This window comes from Manis pentadactyla, chromosome 5, assembly GCF_030020395.1.
Source record: "Manis pentadactyla isolate mManPen7 chromosome 5, mManPen7.hap1, whole genome shotgun sequence".
Classification (NCBI taxonomy): Eukaryota; Metazoa; Chordata; class Mammalia; order Pholidota; family Manidae; genus Manis; species Manis pentadactyla.
In genome coordinates this window covers 63951163-63975856 of record NC_080023.1, presented here as the reverse complement: position 1 = coordinate 63975856, position 24694 = coordinate 63951163, and the positions used below count along the sequence as shown (strand labels likewise).

Here is a 24694-nt window from a genome sequence, read left to right as displayed (position 1 = left end):
TTTGTTCCCTACTACATTCAGAATTTTCAATAGTTACACATTTATTTACAGACTGGATTCTGTGCATATGAAAGATGTGAATTTATGTTCACAGGAATGACATTTATAATAACGAGATATTAAAAACAACCTAAATGCCCAATAAAAAGAATAAGGTTGAATAAATTATGATACCCACATGACATTATGATACAACTATTAAAATTATACTTTGCTAATGACTCTTTAGCATCTTACTATGCTGATGGACAGTGATTGCAATGGGTTGGGGGGTGGGGCTTGAAAATATGGGTGAATGTTGAAACCACAATGTTGCTCATGTGAAACCTTCATAAGATTGTATATCAATGATACTTTAATTTAAAAAATTATACTTCGGCAAGAATTTTAATGACATGGGAAAGTATTCAAGAAACAGTTTTTAAGGAAAAAAAAATACAAAACTCAATATATAATATGATAGCAATTACATTAAAAGAAAATACATGCATAGAGATAGGGCATAAATACTAAAATGTTAACTACAGCAATTTTTGAATGATTTTTATATTCTTATTCAATATTTTTCAAATATTTTACTATGAGCATGTATTACTCGTTAATAAAACAAATCGGTTTCCTTTTAGTGTTTAAAATGATGAAACATCCTTAATGATGCTATAAATTACAAGTCATACTTTATTTCTTCATGTTTTCTGAAACAAAGTAAGAATCATTTTCACTGTTAATACTGGAGGATAGAATGAAACTACCCCCACCCCTCACCATGACTCCTAAGAGGCTAATCATATTGTTGGAGGCTTAGATACTTTTTACTCTTATTTTTTAAATTGAAAGGCAATAAAACTGACCTTTTTTGGGGGTGTACAGTTCCATGAATTTTAACTCATGTATACAACTGAGTAATCACCATAATACAAGATAGAGAGCCAAAAAACACCTCCTTCATGTGATCTTAGTCACAGATTCTAACACAGAAGAGCCCCATACAGCATCTTGTTTCAAATGCATTTATAGAATGTTCTATCTTCAAGTTCTCTGACTCTTTCCATGTCATCTCTATTGATTTCATCTCCAGGAGTTCATAAATAATTTTTACGAAGTCCCTTTTCCAAGTCCCCACCATCTCCTTGATCTCCCCAGTACTTTCCGGTTCTTTGGGGTTCTGGTTGGCACCCTGCTGGGAAAGCTGGAGCTATATGCACCCCACTTCGCCACTACTTTCTGCAATGGTTCTGCACAGGGGCCAACTGGCAGGACAGAGATAGAAAAAAGGTGAAGGCAGTGCGCACCCCCTCCCTTGACATTCTGACCACAGAAGCTCCAGTCAAAAAGAAAAACTCCCCTTCCTCAAAGTTCTACATACCTGGGTCCTCCTCTGCACTCACTGTCACTGCTAGGAGCCATGATCTCTGCTTCTCAAGCCTGAAGTAAAGGGCTTCTCCTGGAGTTCTTACTGCCTGCACTGATGTCCACTTGCTGGCTTCAGGCTATGTTGAGACCAAGTCAAGGGGTAAAAATGGCAATCCAACTGCCAGTTGGGGGTACTTCAAATTTTTATCTTCTTTTATTCACCTGCTACTATTTACTTTTCAGAGTCTTCAAACAGCTGTTCCATGCCTTTTGTCCAGGTTTTATTATAGTTGCATTCAGTGGAAGAAATAAGAGTGTTGTGTGATTACACCACTCACCTGAAACTGGACCTTCAGGCTTAGGTGTTATGTATTTGTAATTTAGGACTGACACCCTTTTTCTGTAAAGAACCAGTAATAAATATTTTAGGCTTTAAAAGCTACACGTGATTTCTGCTGCATAATCTTTGTTTTACACAAAACTTTAAGACCATTCTAAGATCAGAAATGACACAAAATAGACCACAGAACCAGTTTGCCAACTCTTGTATTAGAATACATTACTTGTCTCCAAATATATGAAAATTCATGCAAAGACAAGCTGTGGTATGAATTATGCCTTAAATCACTTTAACAAATTCCTACCTTTATCAAAATCTAAATAGGAGAAGGAAGGTGCTATTAGGCAGAAGCAACTTTCACCATTGCTTATGATAAAGCTGTTTGGAAAATGCTTACTTTTTTGTTCATATTTACTATATTTAATAATTCATAATAGGATCTAATAGATGTTTTGTTTACTGTAAATACTATAGTAATGAATGTTATTACCTGTTTAGTAGTAACACTAATGAAACTCATAAGAAATTCTTTCAGATCCATTCAATTTTGTCTCCTAGCATTTGAATCAAGAGAGAATTCTTAGAAAAAAAGAATAAGCTATCATACTTATTGGTTTTTGAAACAAAGCTAACAAAATAAAACTGTGTGCAGTATATTGACAATTACTTATTAACAAATGACTTGGCAAACAAAGAAAAGTTAAGTCAGTTTACTCCCTTTTTACATGTTATGCCGCATTTATATTTTTCATCATGTGTTATTCTATTAATCAGTGATTACCACATTGTTCAGTTAATGCAATGAGTTAACAAGAAAAGTTAGCTGTTTCTGTCAAATGGCATGGTTTTTCTTATGCTATTATTTAAATCTAGTAGAAGAGGAGAGTCGTACTTTCAATTCCTGAAAGTTCTGGGAAATTATCATCTGATTTCATGGCAATATAGGTAAGAAAACTGGAAATGATGACAAACTATTTTTTATTCTAAATTGTTAAGAACATTAATAAATGTCCATCCAAAAGATACAGCCTAAAATACTACAAGGATTATTCATCACAGATAAATATGCATCTCTCACAATAAGGTATCAAGCAAAATGCTAACACTATTGGGTTCTGAATAATACTAGTTTCTCTTCTTTCTTAGTGCAATACTCTTGGAGATCTAAGACCTATATCTATTGCCTTTATTTTCAATGAGAACTAACAAGTACAAAATTAACTTTTACATTTTACAATTTATTGTCCTCTCTTTATAATTCCCTTGTCTATAACAGCACCCCATACTATACCAATAACACAGCAAAAGTTAGTATCAACTGGAAGAAGTAGAGAAAAATGAGGAGGGTTGGTGGGAATGGGCCATGAGCCAATGGGATGCCACCTTTTACCCAACTATGGCTTGTATCTAATTGATTTAAACAATATTCCTTGCTTCTTTCACCTCATGGACCTCTTTGCTGCAAAATAAGTCTTTAATTTTCATGCACTATCCACATCTTGTCTAACTGAACTCCCAACACATTCACTTTTCCTGTGCTAACATGTTCCCTAAAACTGAAGGCTCTGATTTCAACACAAGATTTTACTATGTTTATATTCCCTTGCCCTGAACTTGTTTATTTTTGTTGCAACGTACTTCAGCTTTAATTAGCTGCCAGGATGACAATAATCTTGCCACAAAACAATTCACTATTACACAAGCAAAGCACAGTGATACATGCCTAAGAACAGACCATGTCTACAACTTTAAAAGGAAAGGGAAAAAAGCACATCAAAGATGTTGCCTTTATATTAAGTATGTCAAAGACCCAAGTATATTTGAAGCCCAGACAAGAAATACCAGTTAAATCAGGTCTTGGCATGATTTGGTACAAACACATCTGAGCTGTCCTATCCTCTGTTTTCTCACTTTAGAAAATGGGCATAGGTTTGATGTGCTAATACCATTATTATTTACAAGTCCTCAATATCTAGACATGCACATGACTGTAAAAGGGCTACAGTTGTTTTTCCTTTAATGCTATGATAATTGTTCATGTCAAAGCTAGGCTGTTACATAATATATTTTTAAAAGACAGTCTTCAAAATTTCAGTTGTATTTGGTGAAGATTTTAGAAGTCTTCCTCGTTCCAAATTATTCAAGATTTCATGTTCTAATTACATATTAGTAAGTTTTTAATTTAGAAGTAACAAAGAGTAATGGAAATAGTAATAGATTCTAAACTAAAAAGACTGACATACACATTTGAAAAGTATATAGTTTCTTTAGAACACTTTACTCACTTAACTTGACTTTATAGCATACTAGTGGGAACCTGTTCTATGATATAATTAAAAAAATAGGAAGATAGGACTCCATCATTCACAGGAGGGACCTCACTGCTTCAAAGTAAGGCTTCAATTTCCATGTACTATACTATTGTTTCATAACTTATTGATGCCATTAATTTAGAATTAGTAATAATTCAGAAACTGCCGAATGTTTTAAAAGTTTATGATGTGATGAATGAATATATAAGATCACAGGAAAATGTTTAAACATTTTTAGAGAACAAACTTGTATGTTAAAAACATTTTATGTAGAAACTGATTTGTTAATAGCATTATTAATTCAAACAGCATCTACCAAGAAACATTCTGATTACATACTTTATATAATCAAAATTAAGTCGCAAGTCTTTGAAAAACTATTGTGTGGTATTCACTTCCCACTAATCCATACTAATTTTCCCATAAATTTAATTATATTTTTCACATCTTTCCAACATGTAGGTAGGTGGATGACTAAGGGAGGGAAAAGTAGAAAATACGAAAGGAAAAAAAAAAGTACAAAGAGGGAGGGAAAGGGAAAAAGAAAACAGAAAAGAAAAACTTTAAGAGCTATTGTTTTTAAAAAAAAGGAAAGAGAGAGAAAAGAAAGGAGAACCTGAAGACAAGTACCAAAAACAAATTATAAATGATAAAAATTATTTTTAAATCATGTCAAATAATTCCCATCAAAGTATCAACTACTTTGATAACTTCTTCTTCTTCATATGGTAAGAGAGTAAAACCACCATAAATGTTCAAATGGAAAGGAAAACACAGCTGACCCTTGAACAACATGGGTTTGAACTTGACCACTTGCATGCAGATTTTTTTCAATAATATTCTGGAAAAATTTTTAGAAATTGGCAACAATTTGAAAAAAACATTTTTCTCTAGCTTACTTTATTGCAAGAATAGAGTATGTAATAAATGTAACATACAAAACATGGTGATAAACCATTTATATTATTGGCAAGGCTTCCAGTCAAATGTAGTGAAGTTTTCGGGGAGTTAAAAATTTTATGTGGATTTTGAACTGCGAAAGCAGTCTGTACCCCTAACTCCTGCATTGTTCAAGAGTCAAATGTATTGTAAAGCTGCTCAAAAGTCTCACTTTTATTAGTATTGAACTAAGCTTCATCTAGTCTCCAGCCTCGAGGGTGAGGCCTGGTTGTGAGAGTTCTGAGAAGCATGTCAGGGAAGCAGGTGGGGGCGGAGGAGGTGGTGCAGGGGGGAAGACAAAGGGGCCAAAACTACAAAATAATGATTGAAAACTAAGTAAATTTCATAGTACTCTTTAAAAGAACCAGTGTGCATTACAACGCAAAACTGTATTTTGATCCTCAAACTTTATCTAACTTCATTAATCACAAAAGATTTTTCAGTTATACTTGATTTGAAAATCAAAGCCAAAAACCCATGAAAACTAGAGTAAGTACTTATACATATGAGAGATTCTACTGAATTGGATTCAGACATAACAGTTAGCTAGTTGCTACTTGAAAATATATATAGAAACATGGCTGTGATTTTATAGGCTCTTTTAGGAGTATATATAATAGGCCATTTTGCAGCTCTTGCAATTTTTTTCCTAGTGAAACTTCTATCGTTTGATCTCCACCACTCTCAGCGAATGAAACCTAACTACAACACTATCACATTTGTTTGTCTGTGAAATATGCTTGGCAGACAACATTAACAAAAATGAAAGGAGACGAGAACATTTTAGTTTCTGACAAATATAAAAGTATTATGTGTGCCTCTTTAAAATGCGATATTCATCATCAATAGAAAATTAGAAACAACTTTTAACTTATAATAAGGGATAACTTAAGAAAATCAAACAACAATGCAACTGGCCTATAATTACACTTAGAAGTGTTTTGGAAAGTAGGCTGGAGGCCAGATATCTTAAATCACACAAGGAATCTATAAGGGAGAAAAAGCAAGGCATGTTTCTGAGTGCCTAACAGCTAACATAAAATGGATTTGTGGTATGTTATAAAATACTAACAGGCACCCTTTAAAAACTACTTCAAAGTCTTTATTCTGGCAGGTGTATGCTATAATATCTGGACACAGTTTAATTTTCTTGTGTAATGCAAAATATACACCTGGCTAAATACTCCCAAGATGAATAGAGGGCAGGAGTCTTAATTCTGGCTCTCCATTTTATGAAATTCCAGGAATTAAAATTTCACTTTCAATATTACTCCATAATTGTGTGAAAAGTGTGGTGTACATCAAATTTTTTATAAAATAAAACAGTGATTCACTATATATACATTTGAAATGTCTTTTAACCATTTCTAACTGATCTTCAATTGGCAGTAGCTTTTGTTTACGCACACACTTGCACATTCACTTACTCTATGATTATTTATTAAGCACGTACTACTTGCCTAGCACTATTCTAGGAATTAGGGATACAGAAGTAAACAAAATGAACAAAAATTCCTCTTATATTTTCTTATTCTTTTAGGTTTCCTGGCTCCTCCTCAGCTGTGGTAAAACCTTAACTGTCTCCCAAATCCACCCCTTCTTTTAAATAATTAAGTTTTAGCTGGGCACATGACCACTCAGCTAGACACTAGCAGACCTTCAGCTAAGCCATGTAACTAAGCTCTGGACCATGGGATGGGAGCAAAAGTGATGAGGGCAATGGTTCACATGCTTCAAAAAAGAGTTGTTTCTCACCACTTTTTCTTGCCTCCTGCAGAAAGGCAATAAATCGGTCATGGTATCAGCACAATTCAACCACACAGAACAGACCCTAGGAGATGGCAAAAAAACAAAAGGGAAGGAACCCTGATCCCTCTTAACCCTGTGAAGCAGAGCAGCCCTGAGCTACCCACCAGCTCAAACCTGGGAGAAAAATAACTCTATTATGGATAAATCACTGTTATTTGATCCCTTTAAAACAGCTGAACTCATTAATATAAATGTGCAGTTGTCTAATAATCCTTTTGTATATTATTATAAATATGAATAATGACCCTTAATTTACCTTGTATATATTTTCAAACTCCTCTTAGAAGCTATCCTGACCTCTCTGTGCCATGATTATATCATTGCTTCTTTTATGTAACTTCTTCATATCTTATATATATTTCTGTACTTATACTTTAATACTTACCTATAATTTATTTCCATATCTATCTTCATTCTAAGATATGTCTTTTTTAAGGAAATAAAGTCTTACTGTTTTATATCACATTGTGCCTGACAGTCAGTACTTAATGAATACTTGTTGAACAAAACTTACACATTAAGGTGGTTTTATTTTTTTTTTCAGTTAGGTTATAAATGGGCTAATAATAATTTTTCCTATTCAGAAAAAGAAGTTTAAGAAAAGTCAATAAATGAGGATAAATTTTTAAACATAGAGGATACAGTGAAAATCTACTACACATCATGGAAAAAACAGAAAAATCAGCCCCATATACTGGGTAGAAAAGGCTTTATTTTCAGTAGTTAGCAGATGCCAGGCAATCTCTGTGAATACTTCAATTTTACAAGTGGTCAACCTTCAAGGACCATGTTTTTTTGTCAATTCCATTTAAAAGGCACTAGTGAAAAGAACAAGTCATAGTAGAAGTGAGTCAGATAAGAGTCCACAGTAAAGGGAGTCATAGGAGCCTGGACAGAAAAAAAAAGAAAGAGAGAAAGAAATGGAAAGTGCTACAATGGAATATTATTCAGCCATAAAAAGAAAAGCATTCCTACCATTTGCAACACGTTTGGATCTACAGGGTATTATGTTCAGTGAAATAAGCCAGGCAGAGAAAGACAAATACCAAATGATTTCACTCATTTGTGGACTATATAAACAAAAGCAGGAGGAGGCGGAGCCAACATGGCGGCGTGAGTAGGACAGTGGGAATCTCCTCCCAAAAACATAAATACTTTTGAAAATACAACAAATACAACTAGCCCTAAAAGAGAGACCAGAAGACGCAGGACAGTGGCCAGACTGCAGCTACACCAGCGAGAACCCAGCGACTGGTGAAAGGGGTAAGATACAAGCCCCGGCCCGGCGGGACCCGAGCGCCCCTCCCCCCAGGTCCCGGCGGGAGAAGAATAGGCAGAGCGGGAGGGAGGCGGAGCCCAGGACTGGTGAACACCCAGCCCCAGCCATCCGGGCCAGAGCGCAGACACAGTACATGCCCAGGGGGCCCTGGATACTGGGGGAACAGGGAGTAAGACCTCTGAGCAGGTGCCAAAGCTGATGCTCCTGTGACAAAGAAAAGCGGGGGCTTTTTGAAAGTCTTAAAGGGACAGGGACTTAACAGCTTGACGGAAACAACCCAGGTCACAGTACAGCAGCTGGAAATTACAGGGAAAACCGGGTGCACTAACCCCCTGGGCAACAACTCTGAGACCCCTCACGGAGGTAAACAGTCAAGCAGCCCCCCATCCATCACCCCACCCGGCACTGCGAAAGCAGAGAAGCAGCCTGAGACAAATTCCGCCCACAGAAAGGGAAATTTCTCCCTCCCGGCCAGGCAAGACACAAAGACCCAGTCTACACGCAATTACCCAACACAAGCCACTAGGGGTCGCAGTTGTCCCAGTAAAGAAAGGCCAGTAGCAAGTGAAAATTTTGGCCCTCCCAGCTGACAGTCAATAGCACCAGTCAACATGAAAAGGCAAAAAAATATGATCCAGACAAGACTAACCCAGACAGCTTTGGCATCTGCTACATCTTCCCCTGAGAAGGAATCTGGGGAGATAGATTTAGCCAGTCTTCCTGAGAAAGAATTCAAAACAAAAGTCATAACCATGCTGATGGACTTGCAGAGAAATATGCAAGAACTAAGGAAGGAGAATTCAGAAATAAAACAAGCTCTGGAAGGACTTCAAAACAGAATGGACGAGATGCAAGAGACCATTAATGGACTAGAAAACAGAGAACAGGAACGCAGAGAAGCTGATGCAGAGAGAGATAAAAGGATATCCAGGAATGAAAGAACTTTAAGAGAGCTGAGTGACCAAACGAAAAGGAACAATATAAGAATTATAGGTATCCCATAAGAAGTAGAGAGAGAAAAGGGGATAGAAAATGTCTTTGAAGAAATAATTGCTGAAAATTTCCCCAAACTAGGGGAAGAAATGTCCTCTCAGATCACAGAGGTACACAGAACTCCCATGACAAGGGATCCAAGGAGGGCAACACCAAGACACATAATAATTAAAATGGCAAAGATCAAAGACAAGGACAAAGTATTACAGGCAGTCAGAGAGAAAAAAAAAGGTTACCTACAAAGGAAAACCCATCAGGCTATCATCAGACTTCTCAACAGAAACCCTACAGGCCAGAAGAGAATGGCATGATATACTTAATGCAATGAAACAGAAGGGCCTCGAACCAAGACTACTGTATCCAGCACGAATATCATTTAAATATGAAGGAGGGATTAAACAATTCCCAGACAAGCAAAAGTTGAGGGAATTTGCCTCCCACAAACCACCTCTACAGGGCATCCTACAGGAACTGCTCTAGATGGGAGCACTCCTAAAAAGAGCACACAACAAAACACCCAACATATGAAGAAGGGAGGAGGAGGAATAAGAAGGGAGAGAAATAAAGAATCATCAGACTGTGTTTATAATAGCTCAACAAACGAGTTAAGTTAGACAGTAAGATAGTAAAGAAGCTAACCCTAAACCTTTAGTAACCACAAACCTAAAGCCTGCAATGGCAATAAATTCATACCTTTCAATAATCACCCTAAAAGTAAATGGACTGAATGCACCAATCAATGGATGTAATAGAATGGATAAAAAAGCAAGATCCATCCACATGCTGCTTACAAGAGACTCACCTCAAACCCAAAGATGCGCACAGACTTAAAGTCAAAGGATGGAAAAAGATATTTCAAGCAAACAACAGCGAGAAGAAAGCAGGTGTTGCAATTCTGGTATCAGACAAAACAGACTTCAAAACAAAGAAAGTAACAAAAGACAAAGAAGGACATTACATAATGATAAAGGGCTCAGTCCATCAAGAGGATAAAACCATTATAAATATATATACACCCAATACAGGAGCACCAACATACCTGAAACAAATATTAATAGAACTAAAGGAGGAAATAGAATGCAATGCATTCATTCTAGGAAACTTCAACACACCACTCACTCCAAAGGACAGATCCACCAGACAGAAAATAAGTAAGGACACAGAGGTACTGAACAACACACTAGAACAGATGGACCTAATAGACATCTACAGAACTCTACATCCAAAAGCAACAGGATACACATTCTTCTCAAGTGCACATGGAACATTCTCCAGAATAGACCACATACTAGGACACAAAAAGAGCCTCAGTAAATTCCAAAAGATTGAAACCCTACCAACCAACTTTTCAGACCACAAAGGCATTAAACTAGAAATAAACTGTTCAAAGAAAGCAAAAAGGCTCACAAACACATGGAGGCTAAACAACACGCTCCTAAATAATCAATGGATCAATGACCAAATCAAAATGGAGATCCAGCAATATATGGAAACAAATGACAACAACAACACAAAGCCCCAACTACTGTGGGATACAGCAAAAGCAGTCTTAAGAGGAAAGTATATAGCAATCCAGGCCTATTTAAAAAAGGAAGAACAATCCCAAATGAATGGTCTAATGTCACAATTATCGAAATTGGAAAAAGAAGAACAGATGAGGCCTAAGGTCAGCAGAAGGAGGGACATAATAAAATCAGAGAAGAAATAAATAAAATTGAGAAAAATAAAACAATAGCAAAAATCAATGAAACCAAGAGCTGGTTCTTCGAGAAAATAAACAAAATAGATAAGCCTCTAGCCAGACTTATTAAGAGGAAAAGAGAGTCAACACAAATCAACAGTATCAGAAACGAGAAAGGAAAAATCACGACGGACCCCGCAGAAATACAAAGAATTATTAGAGACTACTATGAAAACCTATATGCTAACAAGCTGGGAAACCTAGGAGAAATGGACAACTTCCTAGAAAAATACAACCTTCCAAGACTGACCCAAAAGAAACAGAAAATCTAAACAGACCAATTACCAGCAACGAAATTGAAGCGGTAATCAAAAAACTACCAAAGAACAAAACCCCCGGGCCAGATGGATTTACCTCGGAATTTTATCAGACATACAGGGAAGACATAATACCCATTCTCCTTAAAGTTTTCCAAGAAATAGAAGAGGAGGGGATACTCCCAAACTCATTCTATGAAGCTAACATCACCCTAATACCAAAACCAGGCAAAGACCCCACCAAAAAAGAAAACTACAGACCAATATCCCTGATGAACGTAGAAGCAAAAATACTCAACAAAATTTTAGCAAACCGAATTCAAAAATACATCAAAACCATCGTACACCATGACCAAGTGGGATTCATCCCCAGGGATGCAAGGATGGCACAACATTCGAAAGTCCATCAATATCATTCACCACAACAACAAAACGAAAGACAAAAACCACATGATCATCTCCATAGATGCTGAAAAAGCATTTGACAAAGTTCAACATCCATTCATGATAAAAACTCTCAGCAAAATGGGAATAGAGGGCAAGTACCTCAACATAATAAAGGCCATCTATGAAAAACCCACAGCCAACATTATATTGAATAGCGAGAAGCTGAAAGCATTTCCGCTGAGATCGGGAACTAGACAGGGATGCCCACTCTCCCCACTGTTATTTAACATTGTACTAGAGGTCCTAGCCACTGCAATCAGACAAAACAAAAAAATACAAGGAATCCAGATTGGCAAAGAAGAAGTTAAACTGTCACTATTTGCAGATGACATGATACTGTACATAAAAAACCCTAAAGACTCCACCCCAGAACTACTAGAACTGATATCGGAATACAGCAAAGTTGCAGGATACAAAATCAACACACAGAAATCTGTGGCTTTCCTATATACCAACAATGAACCAACAGAAAGAGAAATCAGGAAAACAACTCCATTCACAATTGCATCAAAAAAAATAAAATACCTAGGAATAAACCTAACCAAAGAAGTGAAAGACTTATATTCTGAGAACTGCAAGTCACTCTTAAAAGAAATTAAAGGGGACACTAACAGATGGAAACGCATCCCATGCTCATGGCTAGGAAGAATTAATATCGTCAAAATGGCCATCCTGCCCAAAGCAATATACAGATTTGATGCAATCCCTATGAAACTACCAGCAACATTCTTCAATGAACTGGAACAAATAATTCAAAATTTCATATGGAAACACCAAAGACCCCGAATAGCCAAAGCAATCCTGAGAAAGAAGAATAAAGTAGGGGGGATCTCACTCCCCAACTTCAAGCTCTACTATAAAGCCATAGTAATCAAGACAATTTGGTACTGGCACAAGAACAGAGCCACAGACCAATGGAACAGACTAGACAATCCAGACATTAACCCAGACATATATGGTCAATTAATATTTGATAAAGGAGCCATGGACATAATTGGCGAAATGACAGTCTCTTCAACAGATGGTGCTGCCAAACTGGACAGCTACATGTAGGAGAATGAAACTGGACCATGGTCTAACCCCATATACAAAAGTAAACTCAAAATGGATCAAAGACCTGAATGTAAGTCACAAAACCATTAAACTCTTGGAAGAAAACATAGGCAAAAACCTCTTAGACATAAACATGAGTGACCTCTTCTTGTACATATCTCCCCGGGCAAGGAAAACAACAGCAAAAATGAACAAGTGGGACTATATTAAGCTGAAAAGCTTCTGTACAGCAAAAGACACCATCAATAGAACAAAAAGGAACCCTACAGTATGGGAGAATATATTTGAAAATGACACATCCGATAAAGGCTTGACGTCCAGAATATATAAAGAGCTCACACGCCTCAACAAACAAAGAACAAATAACCCAATTAAAAAATGGGCAAAGGAACTGAACAGACAGTTCTCCAAAAAAGAAATACAGATGGCCAACAGACACATGAAAAGATGCTCCACATCGCTAATTATCAGAGAAATGCAAATTAAAACTACAATGAGGTATCACCTCACACCAGTAAGGATGGCTGCCATCCAAAAGACAAACAACAACAAATGTTGGCGAGGCTGTGGAGAAAGGGGAACCCTCCTACACTGCTGGTGGGAATGTAAACTTGTTCAACCATTGTGGAATGCAGTATGGAGGTACATCAAAATGCTCAAAACAGACATACCATTTGACCCAGGAATTGCACTCCTAGGAATTTACCCTAAGAATGCAGCAATCAAGTATGAGAAAGACCAGTGTACCCCTATGTTTATCGCAGCACTATTTTCAATAGCCAAGAATTGGAAGCAACCTAAATGTCCATCGATAGATGAATGGATAAAGAAGATGTGGTACATATACACAATGGAATACTACTCAGCCATAAGAAAAGGGCAAATCCAACCATTTGCAGCAACATGGATGGAGCTGGAGGGTATTATGCTCAGTGAAACAAGCCAAGCAGAGAAAGAGAAATACCAAATGATTTCACTCATCTGTGGAATATAAGAACAAAGGAAAAACTGAAGGAACAAAACAGCAACAGAATCACAGAACTCAAGAATGGACTAACAGGTACCAAAGGGAAAGGGACTGGGGAGGGTGGGCGGGTAGGGAGGGATAAGGGGGGGCAGAAAAAGAGGAGCATTAAGATTAGCATCCATAGCGGGGTGGGAGAAAGGGGAGGGCTGTACAACACAGAGAAGACAAGTAGTGATTCTACAACAGTTTGCTACGCTGATGGACAGTGACTGTAAAGGAGTATATAGGGGGGACCTGGTATAGGGGAGAGCCTAGTAAACAAAGTATTCGTCATGTAAGTGTAGATTAATGATTAAAAAAAAAAAAAAAAGCAGTTCCTATGTGGTGACCTCTAATGAGTTGTACACAATGATATAAAGGGCATATAAAAGTGTAGGCAAAGGGTCTGTTTGTGTTTATACAGAGGATCAAAGCCTAATTTGGCTACCCCGAAAATGAACTAAGATACGATATGAAAAAGAACTTCCAACATCAGCACTCTTGGGAAGACTCATGACAGAAGATGATCAGCAAAAAAGAAAAAAAAAAAAAACTCCAACAAAGATCCACGCACTGTCACAGGTGTAGATGCACTCATCCCACCAGTTCCTGGACTTGCTATGGGAATGATGAAGGAGATATCTAAGCTGGCCTGTGCATACAGTAAAACAAAAATTGGACTGGATCTATACTGTTGGAACTCAACCAAGAATTAGGAGAAGTGCAAATTGTAGCACTCCAAAATCTTACAACCACAGACTATTTATCGTTAAAAGAACATACGGGATATGAACAGTCCCCAGGAATGGGTTGTTCTAGTTTATCTGAATTCTCTCAGACTGTTTAAGTTCAGTCGGACAATATCCACCATATCATAGATAAGTTTTCACAAATGCCTAAGGTGCCTAACTGGTTTTCTTGGTTTCACTGGAGATGGCTGGTAATTACAGGTATGCTTTGGTTAGGTAACTATATTCCTATTATGTTAATGTGTGTGCACAATTTAATTAGTAGTTTAAAACCTATCCATGCTGAAGTTACTCTACAAGAAGATATGTCAAAGAAATAATCAATCTTCCCAGGTTTTCTTCTGCCTGCTACTTCTATAGCTTTTCTTCTTCCTACCTAATCACAACCTTTAAATAGAACTCGTGCCACATGTCGAATTTACCGACTATCATAATTCTTCCAAGTGGTAAAGACACCTCAAGACAAATGCTGGGCATAGAAGCCACAGGGCATAAATATGCAAAGAAGTAAAAAGCTAACCTTTTCAAACAATAAGGCTTCTCTCTCACTTACCAACTTTACATTTCCCTGTATGGCCCTGGAAGATGACTGGTTAGCCAGAGACGGGTAAGATTCCTCAAGGGAGGAACAACCTAAGACAGGCACAGTCGCAGGGGGCCATCTGGTGAGAAAATGGGGAGCAGCAGAGGTGAGGCTTAGAACCGCCCCCCTCATGTTCTGAGAGAAATCTTCTGCATACATGGATGTTTATTGCCCTCGTCTAGCTCGGATTAACACATAGTCTACAGGCACACACCTGATCATCTACATTTGCTCTCTTACAACACTAAACTCTGTTTTCTACCTTTATCTCGTATCTACCTACCACCTCAGCATTTTATTAAAAATAATAATAATAGAGAAATGTGGTATCCACATATAAATCAAGTTTAAAAATCAAATGAATAGTCATATTTGAACTGACTGTGTATAGTTCATAATGCATGAACAAAACCGAAAGCTTCTGTGATGACTGCCCTTGCACTGTTCACCATGTAACTTATTCACTATGTAAGAATCTGTACTCCATGTAAGAATTTGTTCGTTATGCATCAGAAGATTGGAGACTGACGAAAATTAGGCTTGGGGTGGATTAATGATTGTGCATTGAGTATTGACCCCCCTATACAGAAATTTATTGTTGTTAACAACTATTTGATCAATAAATATGAGAGATGCCCTCACAAAAAAAAAATATATATATATATATGTATATATATATATATATATATATATATATATATATATACATAAACACACTTCCAATTGTAAAATAAATAAGTAACCGGGATGTAATGTATAGCATAAGGAATATAGTCAAAATATTGTAACAACTTGGTATGGTGATAGCTGGTACCTAGAATTATCATGTATATAAATGTTGAATCACTGTGTTGTACACCTGAAACTAATGTAATACTGTTGTCAACTACCCTTCAATAAAAAATAAAAAAATAAAAAATAAATAAACAAAAGCAAAACTGAAGGAACAAAATAGCAGTGGACTTGCAAACATCAAGAAGGGACTAGTGGTTACCGAAGGCAAGGGGTTGGGGAGGGTGGGTGGTGAGGGAGAAGGGGATTAAGGGGCACTATAATTCGCAATCACAATATAGGCAGGTCACAGGGAAGGCAGTACAGCATGAAGAAGACAATTAATGACTCTGTAACATCTTACTACGCTGATAGACAGTGACCACAATAGAGGAGGTGAGGACTTGATAATATGGGTGAGTGCTGAACCCACTGTGTTGTTTATATGAAACGATCATAAGATTGTATATCAATGATAATTTGATAAATTAAAAAAAAAAGAAACAGAAAAGCCTATGGCAAATTACTGATATAAAAAAAAAAAAAGGAGAGAGTGCTAAACAATCAGGGCCAGCCCAGGAATGTAAAAAGAAAGGGGGTAAGAATCCAGGGACAGATCAGGGGATCTTATCTTAAGGACCAGAAAAAGACTGTAACCAAAGAAGAAAAGAATGTTCACCTTGGAACTTTTGAGCAGTTAAAAGTGTACACACACACACATACCAGTAATACATCACCTAACAAACTGACAAATGATTGTATCTGGTATCTAATGCTGGTGACTGTGTGAGGTATCAAAACACAATTAAACCAAGTGCATATAATTATTAGAAATTTTTTAAATGTCAGCAGAGCTATCTGGTTAGCAAAATTATGACTACTATACTGTTTCCTACATTATAAATGCAGATAAACCCCTTAAAAATTATTAATTGCTATATGAAATTAAACTTCTATTTAATAAACTAGCCAGATATGCACTATGTCTCAGCCTCATGTTTTGAGAATCTGCCTTAGTTTCATTTCTATTTCACGGAAAGGAGGGAAGGAAGGAGAAAGGAAAAAAGTTAAGACTCCAGTTGAAGAAATGTGCTTTTTTTCCCCATGAATCTTTATCTGTAATTTTATGCTTTAAAATCCTTCCCTCAATTCTGACCACTTTGCAACATACTTTTATTCCAACCAACTTATTCTTCATATTAAGGGAGACACATAAATGGCAACTACATGACAGCAACATAACTGATTGAAATATAAAATATTCCAATAATAACCTGTTCTGCCTGCATGATGTTCAACAAATCATTTAAATGACATTTTCACTGATATGAGCATTTGATCTGATAGCATGTAGACATAATGAATTTCACAAACATGTAAATTGTAAGTACAAACAATAGGAAGGATTAAGAACAAAACTAATTTACCTGTAAGTAGTGCTGATAAATTTTGGATGCTGGCTGGCTATGAAAGAATTAGTATAGTTCTGCTATACAAAGGCAATAGTGATTGAGTTCTAATACCCAAGATGCTAATCTTCAAGTCTGATATGAGAAACATTACTTAACTGATCATATTTATCATTTTGATACAGAAGGAAAATCAGCTTAACCACCTCAAAATTAGTTTCATAATACATCAATATTAGAACTGAATCTTGAAGAAATGTGGTATAACAGACCCTTTGAGAATCATAATAAGGGACATCAAGATAATTTAACTAATAAAGATACAGTCTCTCCTGTACAGGCAGACACACAAAATTAATTAGGAGATGAAAATTTGAAATTAATATGTAAAATATACCTCAGTAAAGTTAAAAATATGCAGTGTGTCAAGTATACCTCAATAAAGTTGTTTAAAAAGGAATAAAAATCTGTTTTGACTTTTTAATAAGTTTATTGAGTTGTGCAACCATCACTATAAATCAGTTTTAAAACATCCTCATCTCCCCCATATGACCTCTCATTCACATTTACTGTTTGTTAATGGCTGTTTTCACCATTAATCTACTTTTTGTCTTTATAATTTTGCCTTTTCATATAAATGGTTATCACATAATATGTGGTTTCTATGTCTGGTTTCATTCACTGAGCATAATGTATTTGAGGTTTATCCACATAATAGCATGAACCCACAGTATATTCTTTTTACTGCTAAATACTATTCCACAGAATATGCTGTACATTCTTAAAGTGTCAATTTATTAAGTTTTGACATATCTTTACACTCACAAAACCATCACCAGTAAGGATAACAAACATGCTGATCATCTGCAAAATTCCTTGTGCTCCTTTGTAATCCCTTCCTTTCTATACACCTCTGTCCCCAGTGATTACTGGTCTGCTTTCTGTCACTATACATTTGTATTTGTACAATGTATGTAAATAGAATCATAAAGTGTGTATTTATTTTTGCATGAGAATAATTATTTTTAAATTCATCCATTTTAAAGCATGCTTTAATAGTTTTTTTTATTACTAAAGGATATTCTATTCTATAGATATAACAAGGTTTGTTTATACATTTACCTGTTGATGGACATGTGGAATGTTTCTGCTATTACAGATAAATCTGATACAAGCATTTGCTCACAAGTTGTTTGTATGGGTATATGTTTCCATTTCTCCTGGGTAAATATCTAAAAGTGGCATGGTAAATCACACAGTAAGTGGATGTTAAACTTCTTAAACTGCCAAAATGTTTGCCAAAGATTGCATCATTTTACATTTCCACAGCAGTGTATGAGTGTTCGCTTCCTTCCACATCCTCACGAACACTTGGTATGGTCAGTCTTTTTCATTACTGTCATTCCAATAGATGTGTGGTAATATCTCATTGTGGTTTTAGTTTGTATTTCCTTAATGACTAATAATGTTGAGCATCTTGCCGTTTGTTTGTCAGACCTTGGTGAAGTGCGTTCAATTCTGGTGCTGATTTTTAAAACTGGCTTATTTTATTATTGAGTTCCGAAAGTTCTTTATAAATTGTGGATTTATCAGACACATGATATGTAAATATTTTATCCAAGTCTGTGACTTACCTTTTCATTCTATTAGCAATGTGTTTCAAAGAGCATAAGCTTTTAGTTTTTATGAGGTACAATTTATCCGTTTCTTCTCTTACAGATCTCTTGGTTTTGGTGTCATATTTAATAAATCATTCTCTGATCCAACTTTTTTCTCCCAGAAGTTTTACCATTTTAGGCTTTACATTTAGGTCTTTGACATATTTTGAGTTAATTATATATGGCATGAAGTTGTCAAAATTCCTTTTATTGCATATAGGCATCCAATAGTTCCACTACCATATATTGAAAAGTCTATCATTTCTCCATTAAGAACACCTTTGCACCTTGTTTTAAATTAGTTGTCCACTTTTGTTTTGTCTTTCTCGGGGACAGGGGGAGACTCTACTCTCTTCCATTGATCATTTTGTCTTTTTTTGACATCAATACCACTGTCTCACTACTGTAGCTTTACAAACCTTGAAAACACATAGATGTCCAACTTTGTTCTTTTTCAAAGTTGTTTTGGCTGCTCTAGATCCTTTATATTTCTATATCAATTTTAGAATGAACTTGTCAGTTTCCACAAAAAAGCTACATAGAATTTTGACTGAGAATGTGCTCAGTCTATACATTACTTCAGAGACAACTGACATCTAACAATACAGAATTTACTGATCCATGAACATGGTACACCTTAGCATTTATTTAGATCCTTAATTTCTCTCAACTATATTTTGAAGTTTTCAATGTATGGATATTTCACATTTTATTATATTTATCTCTAAGTAATTTATATTTTTTGATGCTACTGCAAATGGCACTATTTTTTAATTTTAATTTTTCTTTGTTGCTATTATATAGAAGCAAAATTTATTTTTGTATATTGATCTTGTATACTTACTCACTTCTTTGTTCCAGTGGCTAGATCATGTAATCTGTGAATGAAGACAGTTTTACTTCTTCCTTTCTCATCTAGATGTCTTTTTTTCCTGACTACACTGCCTAGAATCCCTACATCAGTGTTGAACAAAAGTGGTGAGAGTGGATATCCTTACCTTGTTCTAGATCTTAAGAGGAATGCATTCAGTCTTTCACCACTAAGTATAAAGTCAGCTGTTGCTTTTTCTAATATACCCTTTATAAGGGGGAGGATGTTAACATCTATTCCTAGTTTGCTGAGACTTTTAAATCAAGAATGGATGTTGGATTCTGTCAAATGCAGATATAATCCTCTGTATCTACTGAGATGATAAAACACTTTTGATTTTCAGTTTGTTTGTTAATATGGTAAATTATAATGACTGAATGCTGAATGTTAAACTAACCTTGTGTTTTAGGCTAAATCCTACATGGTCATGATGTATTATTCTTTTTACACATTGCTGGATTCTATTTGCTAAAATTCAGTTTGTAATTTTAACATCTGTGCTCATCAATGATACTGGACTATTGTTTTCTTTGTCTGGATTCAGTATCAAGGTAAGATTGTTTTAGGTGGTAGGGTAAATCAGGTCCCTGTTACTCCATCTTAGCCAGAAGCATGAGTCTGCTAAATAGTTATTATGTCTTTATCTCATCTATTCCTTCCTAGTCTAGAAATTATGTATCACTACTAACTTCATTTTGCATATAGGCAAAATGGGAAAAGGGGAGAAACTGAGGCTTACAGAGCAAGGTGGCACAATTCAAATCTGGAACTAGGATTTGAATCCAGACAGTATGAATCTAAAACTCACTCTCTGAACCTCCAACTATACTATAAAGAATACTTAAGTAGCATTTTAAAAGATTCTCTTTAAGTGCATTATAGCTCTAAAAGATCTCTGACCTGGAGCCCATGTTTTAATCACTATGGTTATCTGTTTAAAAGAATGAATGAGACACCATGGCTTCTTATATTCTGAGTCAGACATATATAGACATACATATATGTCTTATAACCTGACATATATAGACTTATCAGTGTCCTAAAAATAGCTTTGATTTCCAGCATCATCTATAAGTAGGCAAACAGTTTTTAAAGCACAAGCAGACATAATCAGAAACAATTCATAAAAACAAAGCAAATTACTTAATTTCATTATAGTAGTATTAAATATCTACTATGGCCTCAGCATTATGCAATGTTTCATAGGGGAAACATAAGACCTAGACCCTATTCTCACTAAGCTTAAAATATTAGAGAACCAAAGATACACATATAGAATAATCAAGTAAGGCAACATACAAGTAAATGTCAGTGGGTGCCATATAACTCTGGAAGGAAGGAATTCTCAAATACCATGAAAACTTCTGAGTTCAACCTATAGAATTAAAAAAAAATTATCTATGTGTATATTCAGTGCCACTCATGATGCTTGTACCAAGATCAAGTTCAAAGGACTGGTATATTATAAATTATTAATCACTTAAAACAAAAAGAAAGAGGGTTATTTAGTGATTTCCACTATAACTTACTGTTCCTATTTTGGTCTCGAGAAAGTTCCCCCTTTCTTCATCTACCTTAATTTCATGTCCAGTTTTAAATAATTCAAGCATTTTAGGGATGTCACGGCCAATGGATTCTGGTTAGAAAAATAAGAAATCCAAAGTTATCATTACATTTAAACAAGTAGCAAAAATTACTGAATAAGAGAAACATTCTTCCCATATTAAGATACAGCAAATCAATTGTGGCAGACAGACTTTAGGATGGCCCCCATGATGCTCATCTCCTGGTGTTAATGGTCTGTGTGAACCCCTCCCCATGAGCGTGGATAGTTACTGCTAACCAAAAGACAGGATGATTATGTATACATGACTGTATTACATAAAACTATAATGCCTATATCTTGGAGGAGACGCTTTTCTTTATAGGTTTTGAAGAAGCAAGCTGCACTGCTGTGAACTACCATATGAAGAGGGCAAGAAAAGGGTTGAGGCCCTTAGTACAGCAACCTGCTTGGAACTGAATTCTACCAAAAAGCCATATGAATCTGGAAGCAGATCCTTCCCCAGTTAAATTTCAGATGAAACCTTAGCCCTGACCCACACCTTGAAGGAAGCTTTACTAGATCCTGAAGCAGAGGACCCAGCATAGCTATACACATGTTCCTGACATACAGAAACTATGAGATAGTAATGTGTGTTGTTTTAATCCACTAAATTTGTGGTGCTTTATTGCACAGTTATAGATAACTAATAAAGTATATGCAATGATGATGCTTATCATACTTTAGAAATACTGATGACAAATTACAATAAAATATGTAAGATTATCTGTGACAAAAGCTAACAGTGCAGTCTTGAAATCTTTTAAGAAATTTTTACCTACCTTTGTGTGGAATTCACCTGACCTGCCTTACCATAAAGAAGGGGAAAATTTAGAAAAGTCTCAAGATTTAGCAGTAGAAACAATAATCACAGTGAATGACAGAGTCTGGAAGCAGCTCATTATCGCACAAATGGTTGCAGAAGCTGGCATGAAAAAAGAGTTAAGAACTAAAACCTTATTGGATTGTAATGTTACTTTTTCCTCCATCAGGAAGGAAAAAGAGATGCAACTGAGTATAGAAAGGAGAAAAATGAAATCAAGGTAAAAATTAAGAATTTTCAAAGTATTATACAGAGGACTTCAAAAATAAACTACACCTTCCTAATCTTTAATCATCAACATTTAACTAAAATTTAATACAAAAATATGTTTTTAATATTCTATGCTATCATAACTTGAAAAGTTTTCTATTTTGTATGTAGAAGATGTGAATTATCTGAAGGGTTAAGAAATACATAAGGAATGTGCTACTAAAGACATGCCTCTCCTACCATGTTTCCCACAATTCTTCCCATGCTATGTCAACATGAAGATTTCACCAAATAGAGAGCACATTATACTCTCAGCATATACTACTTCCAAGGATCACCTGCGGAGCTCTTCAGTATGGCTCAGGAGCATGCCAATGGAAATGAAAGCAACTACCTACAAGGAGCTTACTGTCTAACTGGGAGAAAAGGGACACGCAGATGGAACAACTACTGAAAAATACTGTTTTTCTAGTATTACATTCTGATTTGAACACTAAATAGTATGATAGTATAATAATAAACAGTAAGAGGCTAAAAGTGGTATACAAGAAACAGGCACCTCGCTAAACCATCTATATCTCTATTGCAACTTCTTCAACTTAAGATTTTTTTGTTGTACTTTCTTAATTGTCTTGCACATACTGACAGCTCAAGAATTATGTATACTTGAATCTATACCCACAATACTACCTTCCTTATTATCATTATGGATGAACTGTCTGTGCTCTTACAAAAGGCCATCCCTCTTCACTTGTACACTGGATCCCACTTCTTGCCAACAGGGGACAGCACCCTTCCCTTCTCTCCCTTACAGTGTCAACTTTCCCAGCTTTCCTAGATCACTGTCATCCACTTACAAACTGGCTATAAAATCTCCCACCTTAAAATAAAACTTCGTATTGCCTTCCAGGGACCATCCAATACCCCTCTTAAGAGCGTAAGTTCTCAAAAAAATCTGTCCACCCTTTCTGTCTCCCCTTCTATTTTTCTCTTAGAGCTATTTCAATCAGGTTATTATCTCTACTACTCCACTAAAAACAATGTTTTTGTCAGGGTCACCAATGACCTTCACAACAGCAAATCCAACAGTCATTTCTCAGTGTTCCTATGACTTAATCTATAAATAGCAGGTCAAAATATCTCTCCTCTTCCTACAATATCTTGACATGTTCTCTGAAACACTACTCTCACTGGCTATTCCACTCAATTCTTATTGACTGAGACACCCTCATTTAGCTGACTTCCAAAGGTTGAACTACCTCAAAGCTCAGTCATTTGACCTCTCTTCTTCCATCCATTCACAACTCCCTAAACAATCTCACCAAAATACATGGCTTTAAAGACCATTACCCTCTAGTAACTAACAAATTCATATCTCCAGCCACAATTTATCTCATGATCTCCAATTAACTACTTGATATTTCCACCTAGATACAGGCAGATAATTACTAAGGTACACAACATGACAAATGCTTACTTAAAGAATGAACAAACAAATGACTTCATAATTTTGAGTCCCATATCCTAGTGATATTGTAATGATGAGTAGGAAAGAATAGGGCTTAAGAAAAGAAAAACTGTTCTGCTTTAAAACACACTGAAGTGATGGAATATTGATGGAATACTGAAAAAAAAATATATTGTTTATAAAGTTAGAATAACAAACTGGAAAAAAGTGATAGACTCGGAATGATTGAGATGAATTCCACCCTAAACCTTCCCTGACCTTACATATTCCTTTTCCTACCTCTCGCTCTCTCTCACTAGCCAAATCTTGTTGATATTAACTTGCAATGACCCTACAGACCAAGATGCTGAACATCATTTCAACTGCTTAATGGACAACCACATAGCTTCCCTCATAAACTGCCTGTTCAATTCCTTTGCTTTCTTCTTCAAAACTTCTATCGATAATCTTCTTAGTGAGTTATAAGAGCTCTTTGTATATTCTGAATTTAAGTTCTTTGTCAGGTATGTGTGTGGCAAATGTTTTCCCCCAGTCAATGCCCTGTCTTGATTTTCTTAATGCTGTCTTCCCATGAACAAAAATTTTAATTCTGATAATCCAGTTTAGCAATGTCTTCTTCTATGACTCATGCTTTTTGTGTCCTAAGAAATCTTTTTCTAATCCAAGGCCACTAAGATTTTCTAGAAAATTTTCTTCCAGAATTTCATGGCCTTAGCCCTTAGAACTAAGTCTTTGGTACCTTTTGAATTAATTTTTGTGTTTGATGAAAGGAAAAGGACATCTTGTTGTTTCAGAACTATTCATTGAAAAAAATACTCTTTCTCCATATAACCTTGGACAACTTTTGTCAAAAATCATTTGACCCTTAGGGTTCAGGTCTATTTCTTAACTCTTAATGCTTAATCTATATTCATCTATCCTTATGCCATACAACACTGTCCTGATTACTGTAGCACCACAGAAATGGCTTAAATCAGCTAATGCAAATCATCTAACTTTGTTTTTCCTTTTTAAAAGCAT

The 24694-nt window shown here is 35.8% G+C and overlaps 1 protein-coding gene across 6 annotated transcripts in view; it reads right to left on the bottom strand.

Annotated features, from left to right (window-relative positions):
* MRPL1 (mitochondrial ribosomal protein L1) overlaps positions 1–24694 on the bottom strand; it is a 155772-nt gene that overhangs the window by 67637 nt on the left and 63441 nt on the right. For 4 of the 6 annotated variants that reach the window (XM_036920982.2, XM_057502362.1, XM_036920981.2 and 1 more), the window contains exon 7: positions 21100–21206. In XM_036920982.2, coding sequence (XP_036776877.1) covers positions 21100–21206 — 107 coding nt within the window. Of the gene's footprint in view, positions 1–18163; positions 18274–21099; positions 21207–24694 lie in introns of all 6 variants that reach the window. The other 2 variants (XR_008997772.1, XR_005031895.2) reach the window with 1 other exon arrangement.